Here is a 17,019-nt window from a genome sequence, read left to right on the forward strand (position 1 = left end):
GTGACATTAGCTCAATGGATTGGCCTCAAAAATATTGAATTCCTTGATAGACTAATTGATAGCTTTCCAGCCAGTGAGAACGGACCATGCTGATCCCACTAAACACTACTAGTTCACTACCACCATGTACTTTGCATTACACTCCTGGGCAATTCAAAAAAAGCATCCTGACCTCCAAATCGCCTTTTCCTCGAAACCTCCCTTTTTCAGCTGGCTGCAAAAAACACCATCTCAAAACGCATCACCTACAATTCCCCAAAACTCCACCCAAAAACGTCCATCAAATAACAATAGACAGCCTCCTAATCGCTTTTCTCTTTCGCCTCTCTCTTGTGGGAAAACCGACACCAGTAAAAAACCCATCTCCCACCTCCGAGCCCTTATCCGTGTCGGCACGGTCGCGGTACAAAACCCAAAAGTGGAAATACACCCGGTAGACACAAAATGTGTCAAAAAAGACGCCAAAAAATGTGTCAATTTTCATACTCACAAAGACCACGCCCAAAATGCCAAGACAAACGGCTGAGCATTTTCTCGCCTTCGCCAAAGCCCACCCACGTGAACCTAAGCCTGACGACCCAGATTCTGAAAATTGCACCCATATCTATCGCATCTCGGACCTGAACCGACACCCGAGGGCATCCGAGATGGCCTTCGTTTGGTTATATGTAGGAGGGACGATGCTTTTCCACGTCAATTCAGAAAAGCGATTTTGAATTAAAACTTAAAAACATCACCAACGGCTTTCTATTAATTAAAAGTCCCCTCCATCAACACCCCCAAGGGTAGCCCGTTTATTGTGCTCGGCGGCTCGGCGATAGTGGTGCGGCGTGTGCAGGACGCACACATCTACAAGATTCAACCTCACCTCAAATCTTCCACCATCAACCCACTTTTCTTTTCATGGCCCTAACTTTCCGCGAACAGCTTGCGGGTTTTCCCGTGCGCCAGATGCTAGTGGTGTCGCTCATCCGTTTCTCCGAGCCCCTAGCCTTCACGTCGCTTTTCCCATACCTTTACTTCATGATTCGAGATTTCCAGATAGCGCCTACAGAACAGGAGATCTCCAAGTACCTGGGCTACTTGGCGCTGAGTTTTGCGTTTTGCCAGTTTCTCTGTGCCGTCCAGTGGGGCAAGATGCTGAACAGGGTTGGCAGAAAACCCGTGTTGCTATTTGGCCTTTTTGGCACGTCCTTATCGCTTTTGCTTTTTGGCTTCAGCACAAACTACTACATGGCATTGGGCGCCCGAAGCCTCGCTGGGTGCTTGAACGGTAACATTGCTGTTTTGAGAACGATGATTGGCGAGATTTGTGTGGAAAGAAAGCACCAGGCCTTGGGGTTCAGTACTCTTCCGTTGCTTTTCAACTTTGGTTCAGTCATTGGCCCTTTGGTCGGTGGATCTTACCTTTTGACAAGGCCTAGTCCGCACTCGCCGTATGAAAAAGCCGTGGACGACACGCCGTCTGCTTTGCTTTCCTCGTCGTTCGCTAAAGGAATCGACAAATTCCGCTCCAAGCACCCCTATGCGCTTTCAAACATCGTCGTCTGCGGCTTCCTCTGGTTCAGTTTCATCGTGGGCTTTCTTTTCCTCGAGGAAACAAACGAGGACGTTTGCAAGAAACGCGATATCGGCTTGGAAATCGGCGACTCCATCTTGTACTTCGTTTTCGGCAGAAAAAGGCCCCTCAGACCGTGGCACAACGGCTACTCAGACCCTGAACAGTTCTCGCCAGAGCAAATCCAACAAGAAGGAATTCAGAGGGAAAGAGCCGGCTCTACAGGACTGGGAATCCTGCCTTTCCTGTCCAGACAGATTCTGAGATCCTCCCTGGCTGTTGCAGAAGACCACAACGATACCTCCGTTAGCAGTCAGAGACCTTCTGAAAACACCCCCTTGCTCGACTCCAGCGACTCCCTCAGCGACAACATCGACAATGCCGTTCAGGAAATCGTCGAAGAAGGCGAGATCATTGAGCCCTACCTCTCCAGAAAAACGTCCCGTTCCATGTCAAACGCCATTGTTCGTCGCTACTCGCTGGCGCTGTCGTACATTCCGAAAAGAGAGCCCAGAGCTCTTACTCCCCAGGTCATTACTGTCATTTTGTCAAACTGCATCATCTCCTTGCACAGCATCGCCTACAACGAGTTTCTCCCTGTGTTTTTAGCAGGCCGTTTCCAGAGAGACAAATTACAATTTCCTTTCCGCATTGTGGGCGGTTTCGGCTTGGATTCCAGCTACATCGGTACCTTATTCTCGTCTACGGGTATTATGGGCATGTTGATTGTTTTGATCATTTTCCCATGGATCGACCGCCGCCTCGGCACCATCGAGGGGTTCCGTCTTTCCCTCCTGTTCTTCCCCATCGTCTATGCAGCAGTGCCGTTGGCTCTTTTCACCCAGAACAAGTACAACGCTTCTTTCCCAGAATGGCTAACCCCCATTATCCTTTATGGCCTCACCTCCTTGAAAACCCTTGCCTCCGCTACCGGAATGCCCCAAGTGATGCTTCTAAACCACCGAGCTGCTGCCAAGCAGCACCGTGCTTACGTCAATTCCTTAACTATGAGCATGTTGGCCCTTGCAAGGTGCATAGGCCCCATCGTATTCGGGTGGCTTATGACGCTCGGAGATAACTGGCAGATCGGATGGCTCAACTGGTGGCTGATGTCCGGATTGGCGCTTTTTGGGCTTTTCCAGCTGTTTGCTATGCGTGACTACGAGGACTAAGAAAAAGGTGTGGCGGTTTTTGCAGCCAATATATTGCCCTTTGTGTTAATTAGCGCGCCGATTGTGTCATATTGACGTTTTGGCGTCCTATGTGCAGGCCCCGCTTCACGCACAGACCCGGTTTAGTCACAGCGGGGCTCTTCTCGACTGTTTGAAAATTCCGTTCTACTCATCTCATATCCATCCCACCTTTTTATACCACTTTTGCATCTTGGGAACCACTGAAATCCAAAAAGTCCTTCCCACTTTCCCCCACACACTCCCTTGATTCCCCCACCCTCGAGCTTATCGTTCCTGCAATCTTATCTACACTATGGTCATGTCCAGAGAATTGACCAAGGGCTTTCCCTTTCGCCAAATGGTGATTGTGTGTTTGATCCGATTTTCCGAACCCATAGCCTTCACGTCCTTGTTTCCCTATGTCTATTTCATGATCCGAGACTTCAACATCGTGGATGACCCCACAGAAATATCAAAGTACACTGGCTACATGGGAGCCTCTTTTGCATTTGCCCAGTTTCTCTGCTGCATCCACTGGGGCCGGCTCTCCGACCGGATTGGCCGAAAACCGGTTCTTCTCCTCGGTTTGTGCGGTACAATGGTGTCGCTTTTGATATTCGGCTTCTCCACCAACTTCTATATGGCCATCACGGCCCGTTCGCTAATGGGTGCTTTGAACGGAAACGTGCCTGTTTTGCAGACCATGGTTGGTGAGTTGGTCACCGAAAGAAGACACCAGTCCATGGCGTTTTCGTGTCTTCCGCTTCTATGGAACGTCGGCTGCGTTCTAGGTCCCGCTATCGGTGGATCCAAGTACTTGACAAGACCGAAGATGACTTCAGAAGTAGACGCTTCTGGTGCCTACGACCGCTTTGTTTCCAAGCATCCATACGCCATGTCAAATATCGTCGTTGCAGGACTTTTGATGTTCAGCTTCATCATGGGTTTTCTCTTTTTGGAGGAAACGCAGCCACAGGCGAAGAAGAAGCACGATTACGGCTTGGCCATTGGAGACTGGATCCTAACTTCCATTGGTTTGACACCTCTGGCTCGTTCTGTGGCCAAGACCCGGAGAAACGAGCCCACAGAAACCACCCCATTGAACCCCAGAGACATCTACGAATCCGTGGACGATGACGTGATCGACGACAACGACGACGAGTCCATCAATTCCGATTACAGGCCGTTGACCAGAAGATCGTCGCTTGCCATTGTTCGTCGTTATTCCAACAACTCGCTTGCCAGAACCACCACCAACCAGTCTGTCCTTGACGAAACAAAGAACATTTTCAAAGCGTTCGCCGACAAGAACATCCTCAGCAACAAGGTCCGTGGCACCATTCTCGCCTACTTCTGTGTCTCCTTCCACTGTCTTGTGCATTCTGAGTTTTTGCCAGTTTTTCTAGCTGGTCGATTCCAGCCAGACCTGCTCCAGTTCCCATGGCACATGAAGGGCGGATTATCGTGGGAAACAAGCGACATTGGCTTCTTGCTTTCCACCACGGGCTTTGCCGGCTGTTTCATAATCATTGTCGTCTTCCCCACGCTTGACAGGTTCATGCGGAACATCGACGTTTTCCGCCTAGCATCGCTTCTTTTCCCATTCTGCTACTTTTTGCTTCCGTACCTCGTGTACACCAAGCCTGAAGCCCTGAGCGGCTTTCCCTCCTGGTTCTCCACAGCAGGTATCTACACCTGTGCCTCGGTGCAAACGTTTGCAGCTGCTCTTTCGTTTCCTCAGATGGTGATTTTGGTTTACCGTGCCACAGTCCCCAAGCATCGTGCTTTCGTCAATGCTACCTCAATTAGTGCCTCTGCTTTGGCCAGATGTGTGGCGCCATTGGTCTGGGGAGGCCTTATGTCGTTTTTCGACAGGAGAGGCGTGGCTCAGGTTTCGTGGAATATCCTCACGGTGATTGCCATTTTGACGTCTGTGTTGGCGTTCCAATTAGACGAGTATGACGAGGATTTAGACGAAAGCGAGGAGGTGTAAAGCACAAAAGCACCGATTCTTCGATGCAGCCGCCGTTCAGGTCCAGACTCCGGCAGATCGGGCGGTTTGTTGCTTGAGCAAGTTGGACAATTGAGAAGAAGCCTTTTCACAAGCTCACCGAGGCTCGTACATACTAGCCTAATAGAATGCCTCAGGTGAGAGGATTGTGAAGAGAGAGGTAATTTTATCTTGCTGTCAATTTTTGTTCAGTCGGCACGAAATGTCTGTTTTCAGGAATGCATCATTCAGCAACCGCCGCAACGAAGCACGGCTGATGTATAACGGTGTAAATAGACTTTTGAAAAAGGGGAGCTTGAAAAACACAGATTTTCCGAAAACCCTGGAAACTTCAAAAGTCCTTCTTTTGCGTCTCCAGGCCCAATTGGCTGGCTCCGTAAATCGGCAAATCCATGGACAATAGCAAATACCAGTGTAGATACTTCTCAATTTTTTCATTCATAAGCCTTCCCGAGCCTTGCTTTGACGTCATATACGCCGGCCAATGCGGCGAACAATTCGGTGCACCCAAACAAATTTTACATTTTCTTCAACTTCAAATAAGATTCTAAAAGATTTCAAAATTTTAAAAATCTCCTTTAAATATGAACCTCCAATTTTCCAGGCCAAAGACCATGCAGCAAGTCATGGGTCCTACATGGAGGGGCACGGCTCAGCCAGGGTATGATAGATCTCGTGGGTGCTGTGTGCAGTACGATACTGGTCCCGTGCCAAGAGCTCCCCTCCAGGAATTTATAAATTACTTACCACTTTCTTCCTCGACACCATGAATCTCGATTTAGCGAAACGTGTCTACTACTACAACAACTACAATAGAAACACCGGCTGGAACAGATGGAGATGGCTTCTCTGGCTCATCCTCATACCCATCTTCTTCATCATTCTCTTTGCCTTCTGTTGCATGAAGAAGAGAAGAAGAAACAATGTGGTTTCCAACCAGCCTTACTACAAGGAGAACTACGCTCCTAACAACTACCAGCAGGGTAACTACGGCGGCGGTGTTCCCCCACCTCCTCCTCCCCAGCCTCAGGGTGGTTACGGCGGTGGATACCAGCAAGGCTACCAGGCTGGATACGGTGGCGGCGGAATGGACCAGGGCTTCAACAACCAGGGCTATGGCGGTGGCCAGGGCTACAGCAACGACTTCAACCAGAACTACCAGCAGGCCGGCAGCTCAGACGCCCCTCCAGCTCCTCCAGATTATGCTCCTCCCCTGGAGCCTCCTAAGGGATACACCAAGTAAGGCAGAGGCCCCTAACCGGTGACTTAATTCTGACTGTGGATTGGTGCAGCTCGGACGAAGCTGCACGGGAATTGCTGAGTTGCAGGTTCCGCCCTTCGTCTGACGATATCGCCGAAAAACACGAGGCTTCCCGAAATCCGGTCCGTCTGCTACTGTTTGATTTTCCTCAGGACTTGGACCACCACCCCCGCTGGCTCAGATGCTACGCTGCTCCAGAGACAGCTTTCTCACGTTACGCATATAAGCTACGCCCGTTACGCATGTAAGCTTCCCCGTTAGATCTCCACGATCTGGCTCATCCCGCTCGCAGCCAGCTTTTTTATACCGTCTAATGAATTATGTATTTTAAACCTTGTGGCATCGGATCAGGATCCGTTTGCTTGGCACAGATAATCACCGGTCCGATATCACGGGATTCGGTGCCGAATTAACCGAGCCCTGACGTAGACTAGCTATGTATAAGGAAGGAGTGAATTGAATGATTTGTTTGGGGAAATTGTTGACTATTGCAATTCCTGGCGTTTGTTTGGCCCTGACCTCCTGGGTCCAGAACCAACGCTGCTTGACATCAACCAAAGGACTATCAAGAACAACGGGACTCAGTCAAAAAAGCCAGAGCTAGAACTAGCTTCAAACGGCTTGGGTATAAAAGAACCACCGCTCCAGCTTTCAGATCCACTTGGAGCTACAAATTCACTGCTAAATTGGTCCAACGGGCTCACACCTCTGAAATCAGCATCGCTCCAGGAATTCATGTCTCCGTTTGTGGATGTAGCCGTCAGCTCGTAGGACGAGACGTTGCTTACGTGATCAAACCGCTTGGACCACACGTCGAAGTTTCGAAGATCCATGTAGTTTTCGTTTTCAATGTAGTGTCTTCCAACGACAACGTACTGATATAGCCGCTCGTCAAACTCACACAAAGTATAGTTGTCCCTAAACCACACAACGTAGTCTTTCCACACGTTCTGCTCAAAGCACCAGAACTTGAAGTATATACAAAGAACGGCGTAGACGTACAAGAAGTGCATGGCGAAAGGCTCTTTTGCTCTGACGTGTGGAATGAGCTGTGGTCCCACCATCGGGAGCCATTTGTATAGGAAAACGGGGTAGTTGAACTTGACGGAAATGGAGCACGCCTTGTCGAACAACATGAGTGCTTCCTTCATGTCTCCAATAAAGGAGCTCACCGTCAGGTCGATTTGCAAGAAACTGTACTTCTGCAAGTGCTCATTGAGCTGGTCATTCACATCCTCCACAAGCTTGACCTTCTGCCGAAACACAAACTGCAACTCGTCCATGAAGAAAAGCTCGCCTATATCGGAAGCCCTGAGCTCATCCAAATTACCCACAATCAACGTCTTCATGCCAGCGGCAATACTAAGCATATCCGGTTTGGGCTCCTCGCCAGGCTCGGGAAAGTGCACTAGCGGAAGCATTTTCCACGGATGTAGCCCTATAAAGCTGTACATGAGGTAGCTGGTGATTGTAGCATCGTTAAGGCTTTCTGCTCTTTCCTGGCGAGAGAGATTGGGATCCAGAAGCTGCTGGACCGCCTCGTGGGTGCCACTAACAGCATGGGTGAAAAACTCCGAAGCATGGCGAAAAAGGTTGATGTCGTCGCCCAGATCCATCATGTAGTCATCAGCAAAAAGCCGCTGCACCTCGAACGTATCGCTGCTGGCCTCGAGCGTTTTGGCCACCTCCGTGGGGTCCATATTCTCCTGAATAAGCCGTTCCATGCCCAAAACTGGCATGATATTGAGACACCCCATGGCTAGTATAGCCAGTCGGATGGACGGTGAGGATGTCACGTATTGCGGCACGACCACCTCCCACACGATGCTGTGGCGTTTGTTGACGTTGTAGGTAAGGAAAGGAACGCAGATGTCGTTGAAGAAACGGAGAACTCGTAGTTCAAACCGCAGTAGCCCTAGGATATTGGCTGTGGAGCTGAGGATAATGTCAAAGGTGAATTTGCGGTGTTGGCCAAACGCGTCGTCGAGATCGTATTCTATACCGTTAAGCGACGTCAAATTCGAAGATGTGACCTTCAGAAGCGGGCCGTTCATGGCCGTCTGGAAGTTATCAGGATACACACATCGTCTTCCTCGGTGGGAGCAGTACTCACACGTTGGCCTGGCCTCGTTGCACTGGGGTTAGATAATTCCTAAGGAGATTGAAAAGAAACATACTTTGATCTTTAGTCGCTTGCAGCTGAGACAGCCTTGTCGAGATACCTTCTTGGATCCAGAGGGCATGTGGTTCGCACCGATAAGAGTTGATGTGGGGAGGTATGTAGGTGAAGTTTGGGAAACCTATGTTTTTGAAAATTGTGTTTTATGTTGTTGGATTGTGATCAGGGGCCGCTTGGATTTGGTAGTTTTGGTCCAAGGCCCTCAGTGTGTGAAAGCCTCTGGAGGCTGATATTAGGTTGTAGGTCATGCAGCTTCCTGGAAATTGACTTTGAGGGGGCTCTTCAGATTATACAATGTGCTCATTCGGTGATTGCTTGATTTTGGTTCATGGCGAGATTTCGGTTTGGTCATCGATGGTCGTTTATTCCATGGTGGTATTGTCAGGGTCCGAGTCTACTTAGGGAGCAGGGTAGACGTCCAGGGTTCACCAATAGCATTTTGATTTTGAACGAAATCGATATATTTCTGATTTCCTGGATCATAAAGCTCTTCAGATTTCATTTATTTATTCAGAATTTCCCGGTGCACCGCTGAATTGATGGTCGCTATTTGCACCATTTTGCAATACCTCACTCATATTCGTAAAACACCAACTGTGGCACTCATCTTGAAAAACTTGAAAATCCAAAAACAATTCCAATACACAACTCAAATGAACATACTATAATGCTACAGTCCCTTAAAGCCTTTTCTTACGCTAAGGAACCTCCCTACGATACACCCCCCTCCACTTGCTAATTCCATGAACCGACAAGAACAAACCATCAAACAATACCGCTACGGCTGAAGGACCCCTTCAGATCAGACTTGGCATCTCCACAATCGTGACAGACCCCGTGTCCCCACATACTCCTGAGCTCTTGGCTCGTCTACAAGTAGCACTTTTGCGATTCCCGATATATTAAAGTAAAAAAAGTTCCCGTCGTATAAAATAAAAAAACAAGTGATATAAAAAAAAGGTTTGGTGTAATAGACAATGTGTTCGTATTATAGGTGTGTCTGGCCCGGGCCCACCGCAATCCACCAGCTCGGAAAAACCAGCCAATCGTAGAGGGCAAAACGGTGCCCCCCAAAAAGGCCCCCATCTCCGCAGACTCAATTCGTGGTTCTTAATTAATCATTATGCCACAGGGGCGGAAAAGGCGGCACAAAATTTCACAGGGCAAAGAGGGTATCATGGTCCATAGGGAATTGGCGGTCATAGTCAAAGCCGATAATAGCTAAGTGGGTGGGCAGACACGAGAAACTGGCTTAGAATCTCTGGTTGGACTTCTTAGCCTTGAGCTTCTTTTGAAGGAGCACGGCGAAGATGGCGATGGCGGCCAAACCGACCAACACGAAGACAAGAATGACACCTGCTGGAAGCATTTCTGGATTTGAGGAAGAAAGTTGTGGGAAAAAAGTCCTGAAAAAGCGAGCACCCGGGGTTGATATATATTCAGTGCGCTATTTTTTTCTGGCTCTGCATGTTTATACAAACCTCATTTTGGCCGCACTCCATGCAGGCCGCCTCATTTTCCCTCTCCATTTCCCCACTGTCCCATAGCTTATTGCAGCCAAAAAGTCGTCAAAAATGGCATTAGATATAAGGGATGGTAGTATTAAAGCCACTGTGTCATTTGCTACGCCCTCCACCGACCCAGTCATGGGCTACGGGAGCCTCGGGCCCCGGCGACGGTTGCATGGTGCACGGGTGTTTTCCAAATGAGACCGGTGTGTGCCTCAAGCCCTGGTGTATGGGTTTCGACAACGGCGATCGGAGTCACCCACACTCGCTTTTGCCTTGCAAAAAAGGAAAAAAGCTCGAAATATCAGCCGCCTCGGCGCTTTCCCGCACGGCCCCTCAGTAAGGCAATCTCGGCAAAATCGTCAATTTTCTGTAGCTGCTTCTGCAAAAGGTAAATTATCTCTCTGCTGGCTGCGCGCCGGATTTTTCCGGCCGGCGTCGCTGGCACCGGAGTGTTTTGGGAAACCCGGAAAAATTTCACCGCAGATCCCCTCAATGGGATTTCAACGTGGAATTGCAAAAATCAATGGAAACCGGCGAGCGGTGTTGATGAACGGAAATGCCCCATCGTCCAATGAAATCGCTTGTTTTTCATGTTTAGCTGGACATGCATGGTCGGTAGAGTCGGCACCGAGGTGCATGAGGCCTTTTGACGTTTGCAACCATGAAAAAGCTCCGGCCCAGAGCGGTGAAAATATGCTGGATTTAATATGGGGGTTCCTCGGAGTGGCCGCATGGATTTTTCAAAATCGCCTGGTATTTTTCGGTGCTCGGTCGCCTCGGGTGCTGACGTCATGCTGCTCTTGCTCGGTGGGGCACTTTTTTTTTTTCAGTGGGGCACTCCAGCTCTAGATCCTCAGCCGTAGAATAGCCGGTTCGATGAGGTATTTCGGAATGGTGTCGGGTCGTTGAGGCAGCCAAAACATTCTGTAGTTTAACAATTTAAAAAAAGTTGATTATGTCTCCAAGCCAAGAGCCCTCGGCCTTATTGCCATGAATTTTCCATCCTCTTGTTCAGCATCTCCAGGCCTGGCCACCCGTCAACAGCCAATCAGGCCCATTTAGCCCCCGCTGCATGGACCTAAGGCATCACTCCACAGAGCTTATCAGGCAGATTGGCGCCATTCGGCTCGGTCTAAAGAAGCCGTTGAGGCATCGGTTCCGGTCCGGAACAGGACGTACTGCAAAACGGCCCTGGAGCCTTCTGTTGACAGCTTTCCGCATGAGGCCCTAGGAGGGTCTTAGGGAGAGTTGAAGGGTTTGCGTTTCGGTTTTGCGGTTTGTTGACATGTTCCCGATTCAGCCGTTCGGTTTGTGGAACATGCGAGGTGAAGCGTTGGAGGGCAATGTGATAATAGGATATATGGAGGAGGATCTATGAGGCGTGGAAGGTGGTTATGAACTGGAAAATAGGCTTTGGCTGGAGCGGTTGGAGGTTCTGTATGATTTAAAATAACCTGCTTATTATCACTTAATGGACCAATAACCACGTAGAGTGAAAACACAGTTTTGATGGGTGAGTTTGGGCAACGTTCTCGAATAATTAAATTTGTCCAATGGGAGGTTTATTTCGAGTCAAACGGCTCTTCTTTGCCAGTATGAATGAAAGCTTATCTTGAGGGGCCTCAATACGACATGTCCTAGTCAATGCGGTAACATTCTTCCAATGAAAACACCAAACAGGCCAATCCAGCAAAACAACATGAATTTGGGCAAAATGCTTAAAGTATTCAAGTTTTCCAATTGGTCCAATTGGAGGTACATTTCGAGTCAAACGGCTATTCTTTACTAGTCTGAATGAAAGCTTATCTTGAGAAGCCTCAATTACATGTCTTCGTCAATGCACCACATCGCCAAAACAACCAACCAAGCAATCCACCAAAACAACACCAATCCAATTATCACCATCCTCCACCCAAATCCTCAATTCCACCCTCTGACAGCTGATTTTGCAACCCAGTTATCTCCAGACCACCCCGCAAATCTGCAGTGTTTTAGACTTGCAGCACCTACTTTTGACAGGTCCGATGGCTGCAAACCCAGTTCTGGAAACTAGCTTCACTATAAATATCGGCAAATTCCCAAAATCCAAAAAACCCAAACTCTCCAATTTCACGTCCTCGAGACCCCGCCGATCGACAGCCGTTGGCAGGTGCCGGTTTGACAGAAAACGGCAGTCCACCACGGCAACCAACAGCACCTAGTCAAAGCCAATTTTCACCATTTTCCACCAAAAGCCCCATTTCCCAATTGCCCAACTCCACAAATTCCATTTCTCGCTTATTCCCCTCCACCGACCTCTCCGCGAGAATGCCATAATCTAGACATCCACCAACTCAAACAGCCCCAGAACGGCTTTTCCAACGCCATTCCCAAAATCACAGTCACCCCAAAGCACCCTTCTCAATTATGCTCCTGCCACCTCCCCACCGCCCACCTATCTCCAGCTTATATCCGCTGTGTATCTAGAACCGCACTATCACATGCCCCGGAGCGATACTTAAAACACGCCAATTCACCACAACCTCCACATCCATATCCCACCACATGGCCAAAATCACCCTCCAACACGGAAACAGAACCTTCTCTGCCTGGAGCTCCCACCCGCAGCTGGCAATCACAAACCCCCGCAGCTTCGAAAGAGTCATCTTCTTCTTACACGGTTTTCCAGACAACAACGAAGGCTACGAGAATGTCACGCCAATTGTCGCCCAGCACTACAAAAAGAAGGTCTTGATGATTGCGCCCGTCATGAGGGGCTACGAGGCCTCGTCCCAGGGCCCCGACACCGAGTACAAGATGTCTGATTTGGCTGGAGACGTGAGAGCATGGATCTTGCTGATTGTGCCCAACAAGGAGGTGCCTGTCCACTTGGTGGGCCACGACTGGGGCGCCATCGTCACTTTTAAAACCGCCTCCTTATACCCGGAGCTTATCACCTCGGCCGTCACCATGGCCATTCCGTACCTTGCCAACCTCAGAGCATGGCACTATCTCTGGTACGCTCCACGCCAGATCTACTGCCTGTCGTACTTTATGACGATGCAATATGCGTTTTTGTACCGCCAGAAGTTTGGAAACTTGCAGGTGCCGGGATATTTGGACGAGCTTTGGAGCTACTGGTCGCCTAACTGGGATTTCAGTAAGCAGATCGCCTCTGTGAGAAAGACGCTTTCTGAACCCGGTGTGCTCGATTCCGCCACGGCCTACTACCGTAATCTCTTCAGACCCAGCATCATCAAGGAGCGCAAGTGGATTGTGGATTTCGAAAAAGTGCCCACCTTGATTTTGGGCGGTGACAACGACAATTGCATGGTTCCGGAATTATACGACTTGGAGGCCCAGCTCTTGGCTTCCACGCCCAAGGTCAAGGTGCAATTGTTGTCTGGACTTGGCCATTTCATGCACAGAGAAGACCCAACCAAGGTGACCGAGTTGATCTGTGACTGGTTTGACAAGTACAATTGAGGACTCAGTGCAGATACTGATACGAGCTGCTGCGGCTACAACTGAAGCTGGGCATTCTTTGCAGATTGCTCTGGCTCGTTGCTCTTAAAATTGCTGTTATTTTGTCCTTGTCGAAGAAAAATAAACCAGTGGCTTTCGTCTGATTGGCAGGATACACAAAGCTGGAATGCTGCTTGGGGCGTATGTGCCGCAAGCCTGGTTTTTATTTTCCCTAAGCAGTGTCTAGGCAGCTCAGCGAGGAATGTTGATTATGAAGTGATGACTAAACCGAAGAAAGCCTTGTTACGTCAAGTTTGCTGCTGCCGAGGAAGCAGGCCTTGCATTGTGGTACGATTAATGAATTGAAGTAATTATCTATCCTATCTGAGGGTCACCTTAGGGAGGTGATGGAGAGGAGTATGGAATGACAATGCAATGCACAATCACCCCATGGCTGAGCCAGCCCACCACACAACAAGTACATGCAAATATTATGATTAATTTTTATGTGATTAAAAGATAAGTAGCACGAAGAATGAAAAAGACGGGCCGCGCCCGTGCAAAGGTATCTATTTCAACGAAAAGCGGCAGAGGCCGCACCTCCACCGTGGTCTAGAGTGACAGAGAAGAGACCAAGTTGTGCAAGAAATGAAACATTTTTGCCCAAAGACCTGCTTTGGTTCGTATTTCCCTTCAAGGACTCGCTAAATCTTATCTCTGTTTGGGGCGAAGCTTACCACTAAGCCCGTTGCTGGTTTTGGTTTTGGGGCACATGCTGTGTCTAGTCCTCGGATTGGGCTGGAAGACGCCCAATGCGGACCATGATACACAAAACTGGTTTGGAGCCCAGTTCGTCCCATATGGGCCAAGACCTAGGCACACAAAAGTAGACTAGCGCCTGCAGCCTTGTTCAACAGCCCTGGATTACCAAGATTCTTCGATGGCCATACGTATGAGCAGTTCGCTAATCCACCAGATTTACGAAGGTGGCAGTGCATTCGATGCCTGCACTGGGCCACGAGGCTGGAGCCGCGGCTGCGCCGATGACGCACAGCGAATCTTGACAATAGCACGCTCTGCAGTTAACCCAGTCAGGGCCCAAAAGTCTGACTGGGTCGACCCCTCAGATTCAGCGAACAATGCGGGTATGCAGCGAAAATGGCGCAGCGAAGAACTTGTGAACAAGGGGCCAACTTGTCTCGGGTACCTGCCACGACAGACTAGACAAGGGTCGAAGCCTCTTCGTCGTCAGGTCGAGCACAGAGCAAGAGCGTCGTGTTGGCCAGAGCTGCATCGCACTAAAAAAGCAAGAAGCGGAGCAGGGGCTTGGAAGAAAAAGCTGGCTTGCGGGAGCCCCAGGAGGATCTTCCAATGAGATCCTCGAATAGCACGTTCGACATTTCTCATAACGTGAGGGGCGTTCTGTTCGACAAGGTTATGAACAAGGCAGGGAAGGTGATGTAGTGGGGCAAGCGTCAGGGCACCATAAGCCAGGGCCAACCTGCATTAGACTTGGGGTAAGTAAAGCATGCCCTTTCGAGGATATCCCTTCAGGTGGGCCTTTTTTCTTCAGTGTGCCGTGCGTCACCCGCAGCAGGACCCGTGGTGCTGTCTGCAGTCCGAGCGTTTCCTCCACCTGACGGCTATGCGTATATGCCTTAGTGCATCGAGCAAGGTTTCCCTGGCAGCCTCAACCACAAAGTCAGCTACTCCATCTGAACAAGAGGGTCAGGATACGCCTCCTCGTAGTGGTCATACCCCAGCACCTGCACAGGCGCCATCAAAGACCCAGACACCCCGCCCAGCACCAGCGCCTGGTAGTCCCTCTTGAGCTCCTCCGGCATCTGCTCCATGACAAACGAGTCGTAGTCGCTAGTGTCTGTCCACCCCGTCAGACCCGTGTAACCAGGAAATGTCGTGGTGGTGGCATCGTCATATGTAGTCTGGTACGTGCCCATGCTCAAGGCACTGACAGTACTCATGTTGCTTAGCAGGCTCGAGTTGCTCAGCATCAGCTGCCGCAGCCCCGGTGGCCCATTCACCACCATGCTTTGAGCACTGTCCCCTGAGCCCCATTTCGTCTGGAAGCTGTATGCTGGTGTGTGAGGAGACAGCTGTACCAGGTTGGAGCTGTTGGAGAGCGGGTGGGGACTGTGGAAGGAGTTCTGGACCGGAAGCGAGTCGTATCCGTAGCCTAGAGCGCCGTTGGAGCTCTGCATTCCGCTGAGACTGGCCTCAAAGCTGCTCTGGAACGCACTGGCGGTGGTCTGGAGGGGCGGCTGGAGGGTATGGGTGGAATTGGAGGAGGAGGCAGACGAGACAGAGGAGGCCTGGTCATGGTCATGGTCGTGGTCGTGATAGTCGTAGCCCGGAAGCAAAGGAGCCGCAGCAGCGTCCTTGGAGTCCACCACGGGCACCTCCTTGGCGTCACTTCTCTTGACCCTCTTCAAGGGGCCCGAGACAAAAGTGCAATTGCCCTTGTTGAACTGAACACACGCCAAACAGGGGATGGACTTTTCGATGATACAACAAGTTTTTCTGCGGCGGCAGAAGTCGCAGGGTCTCTTGGTGTGCGACTTGTAAGGACGCACGGAGTTGACCTTGTTAGCCAAGGCCTTTTTGGAGAGCTTCATGGTGATTTTTGGGAGATCAGGAGGAGTGGGAATCGGCTCCTTATATGGTGAGACTTGGTGGAGTGCAGCCACCTTCCTTCCTTCAGGTGGGTCTGTTTATTGTGAAAGAAAAGGGTGCTTGTGCGTTTGCAGGTGCGTGTGCATCTGACATTGCAGGTTTCTTTCGTGCGGCCTTTGTGATCTCTTCCTGCGCAGGCCCGCAGCGAGAGGCGCATACGATCGTGCGTGGTGAGGGTGCGGTGCGTCACCCCGTGTGCAGTACCAACATAATACTGCTGCCTGAGCACATCACATGGACCCACGGACCCACTAAGTCAGTGAAGGTGGCTCGGTGCTTACAACCATGGAAGCAGGTGATTTCAAGCCCCTGGTCAGTAAGGCGATTGAAGTTGCTGTTTCCTGCAGAGGCGGCCCGCTGGGCCCCCCATTCCCGCAGTATCTGTGCGAGGTGCTAAGTGTCAGGCACCGGCAGGAACACGCCGTATTCGCTGTCAAAACCCAGAACGAGGACATTTACGGCTTTGTGCCATTTTACGCTTCGCCCTGCTACAAACTCCAGGGTCCCCGCGGAAAAGCAGATCTCCTTTCTCCAGAGGCCATATGGGAATTAGACGGTGATGTGACAGAAAACCAAGAATGGCAGGGAAGGGCTCCTATCCTTAAACATCATCGCTAAGAAAAAAAGAACATTTTTGAACAGCCTCTCGCTTGAGGCATTTACTCAGCGGGGCTTCCGTTGGTGCTTGTGCAAGGCATCCTGAAGCATCTGGCACAAGACTGGAGCAATAGGGGCCTTTCTGGCAGGCCTGTCTGGAAGACTGTCTACCGAGGAGGCCCACCGTTTCACCAGTGAATTCGCCAAAGCAGTATGATTTTTCGTGAATTTGCTTAAATTTTCAGTTGGTTTTTCGAAAAATTGCCATCAATCCAAATCTTCTTTTTTCTTTCTTTCTGACAGCGGCCATTCGCCCGCTCGCTTGGTAGCTTCGGTGCCTCGATTCGCTCGCCTGCTGCAGATCGCACTGCGGGCCGCTGGAGGGAAAAGCCATAAATCTATAATAGAGCGAGGACAGCTCCGCTGGTTGCAAAGGCGAATTAGCGGGCCGTTAGCCGAGGGGCGGCGAGACAATTTTAGAAGTTTTAGTGCAGAGGTGGGTTGGGCATTTTTGGGGCATTTTAGGGGCACAGCTTATGCCAGGTTGGTTTAGTTTTGGGGCAGTTTTGGGGCCTTGGGGTCTGTGTACTGCCAT

The 17,019-nt window shown here is 50.2% G+C and overlaps 6 protein-coding genes across 6 annotated transcripts; 4 read left to right on the forward strand and 2 right to left on the reverse strand.

Annotated features, from left to right (window-relative positions):
* Positions 1 to 951: 951 nt before the first annotated feature.
* Positions 952 to 2,730, forward strand: C7M61_002334 (uncharacterized protein; the record flags this gene model as incomplete). The annotated part of the gene is made up of 1 exon (XM_024857712.1): positions 952 to 2,730. One exon carries the CDS (start codon positions 952 to 954, stop codon positions 2,728 to 2,730), a length of 1,779 nt encoding a protein of 592 aa, XP_024714211.1.
* A 313-nt stretch (positions 2,731 to 3,043) lies between these two features.
* On the forward strand, positions 3,044 to 4,723 carry C7M61_002335 (MFS transporter; the record flags this gene model as incomplete). The annotated part of the gene is made up of 1 exon (XM_024857713.1): positions 3,044 to 4,723. The coding sequence occupies one exon, from the start codon at positions 3,044 to 3,046 to the stop codon at positions 4,721 to 4,723; it is 1,680 nt and encodes a 559-aa protein (XP_024714212.1).
* Positions 4,724 to 5,507: 784 nt separating this feature from the next.
* C7M61_002336 (uncharacterized protein) lies at positions 5,508 to 5,984 on the forward strand (the record flags this gene model as incomplete). Its single annotated transcript, XM_024857714.1, has 1 exon — positions 5,508 to 5,984. The coding sequence occupies one exon, from the start codon at positions 5,508 to 5,510 to the stop codon at positions 5,982 to 5,984; it is 477 nt and encodes a 158-aa protein (XP_024714213.1).
* A 599-nt stretch (positions 5,985 to 6,583) lies between these two features.
* Positions 6,584 to 8,056, reverse strand: C7M61_002337 (uncharacterized protein; the record flags this gene model as incomplete). Its single annotated transcript, XM_024857715.1, has 1 exon — positions 6,584 to 8,056. The coding sequence occupies one exon, from the start codon at positions 8,054 to 8,056 to the stop codon at positions 6,584 to 6,586; it is 1,473 nt and encodes a 490-aa protein (XP_024714214.1).
* Positions 8,057 to 12,236: 4,180 nt separating this feature from the next.
* On the forward strand, positions 12,237 to 13,157 carry C7M61_002338 (uncharacterized protein; the record flags this gene model as incomplete). Its single annotated transcript, XM_024857716.1, has 1 exon — positions 12,237 to 13,157. One exon carries the CDS (start codon positions 12,237 to 12,239, stop codon positions 13,155 to 13,157), a length of 921 nt encoding a protein of 306 aa, XP_024714215.1.
* Positions 13,158 to 14,842: 1,685 nt separating this feature from the next.
* Positions 14,843 to 15,769, reverse strand: C7M61_002339 (Zn(II)2Cys6 transcription factor domain-containing protein; the record flags this gene model as incomplete). The annotated part of the gene is made up of 1 exon (XM_024857717.1): positions 14,843 to 15,769. The coding sequence occupies one exon, from the start codon at positions 15,767 to 15,769 to the stop codon at positions 14,843 to 14,845; it is 927 nt and encodes a 308-aa protein (XP_024714216.1).
* Between the last annotated feature and the right edge of the window lie 1,250 nt (positions 15,770 to 17,019).

Source organism: Candidozyma pseudohaemuli, assembly GCF_003013735.1.
Source record: "Candidozyma pseudohaemuli strain B12108 chromosome Unknown scaffold00004, whole genome shotgun sequence".
NCBI classification, from domain to species: Eukaryota; Fungi; Ascomycota; class Pichiomycetes; order Serinales; family Metschnikowiaceae; genus Candidozyma; species Candidozyma pseudohaemuli.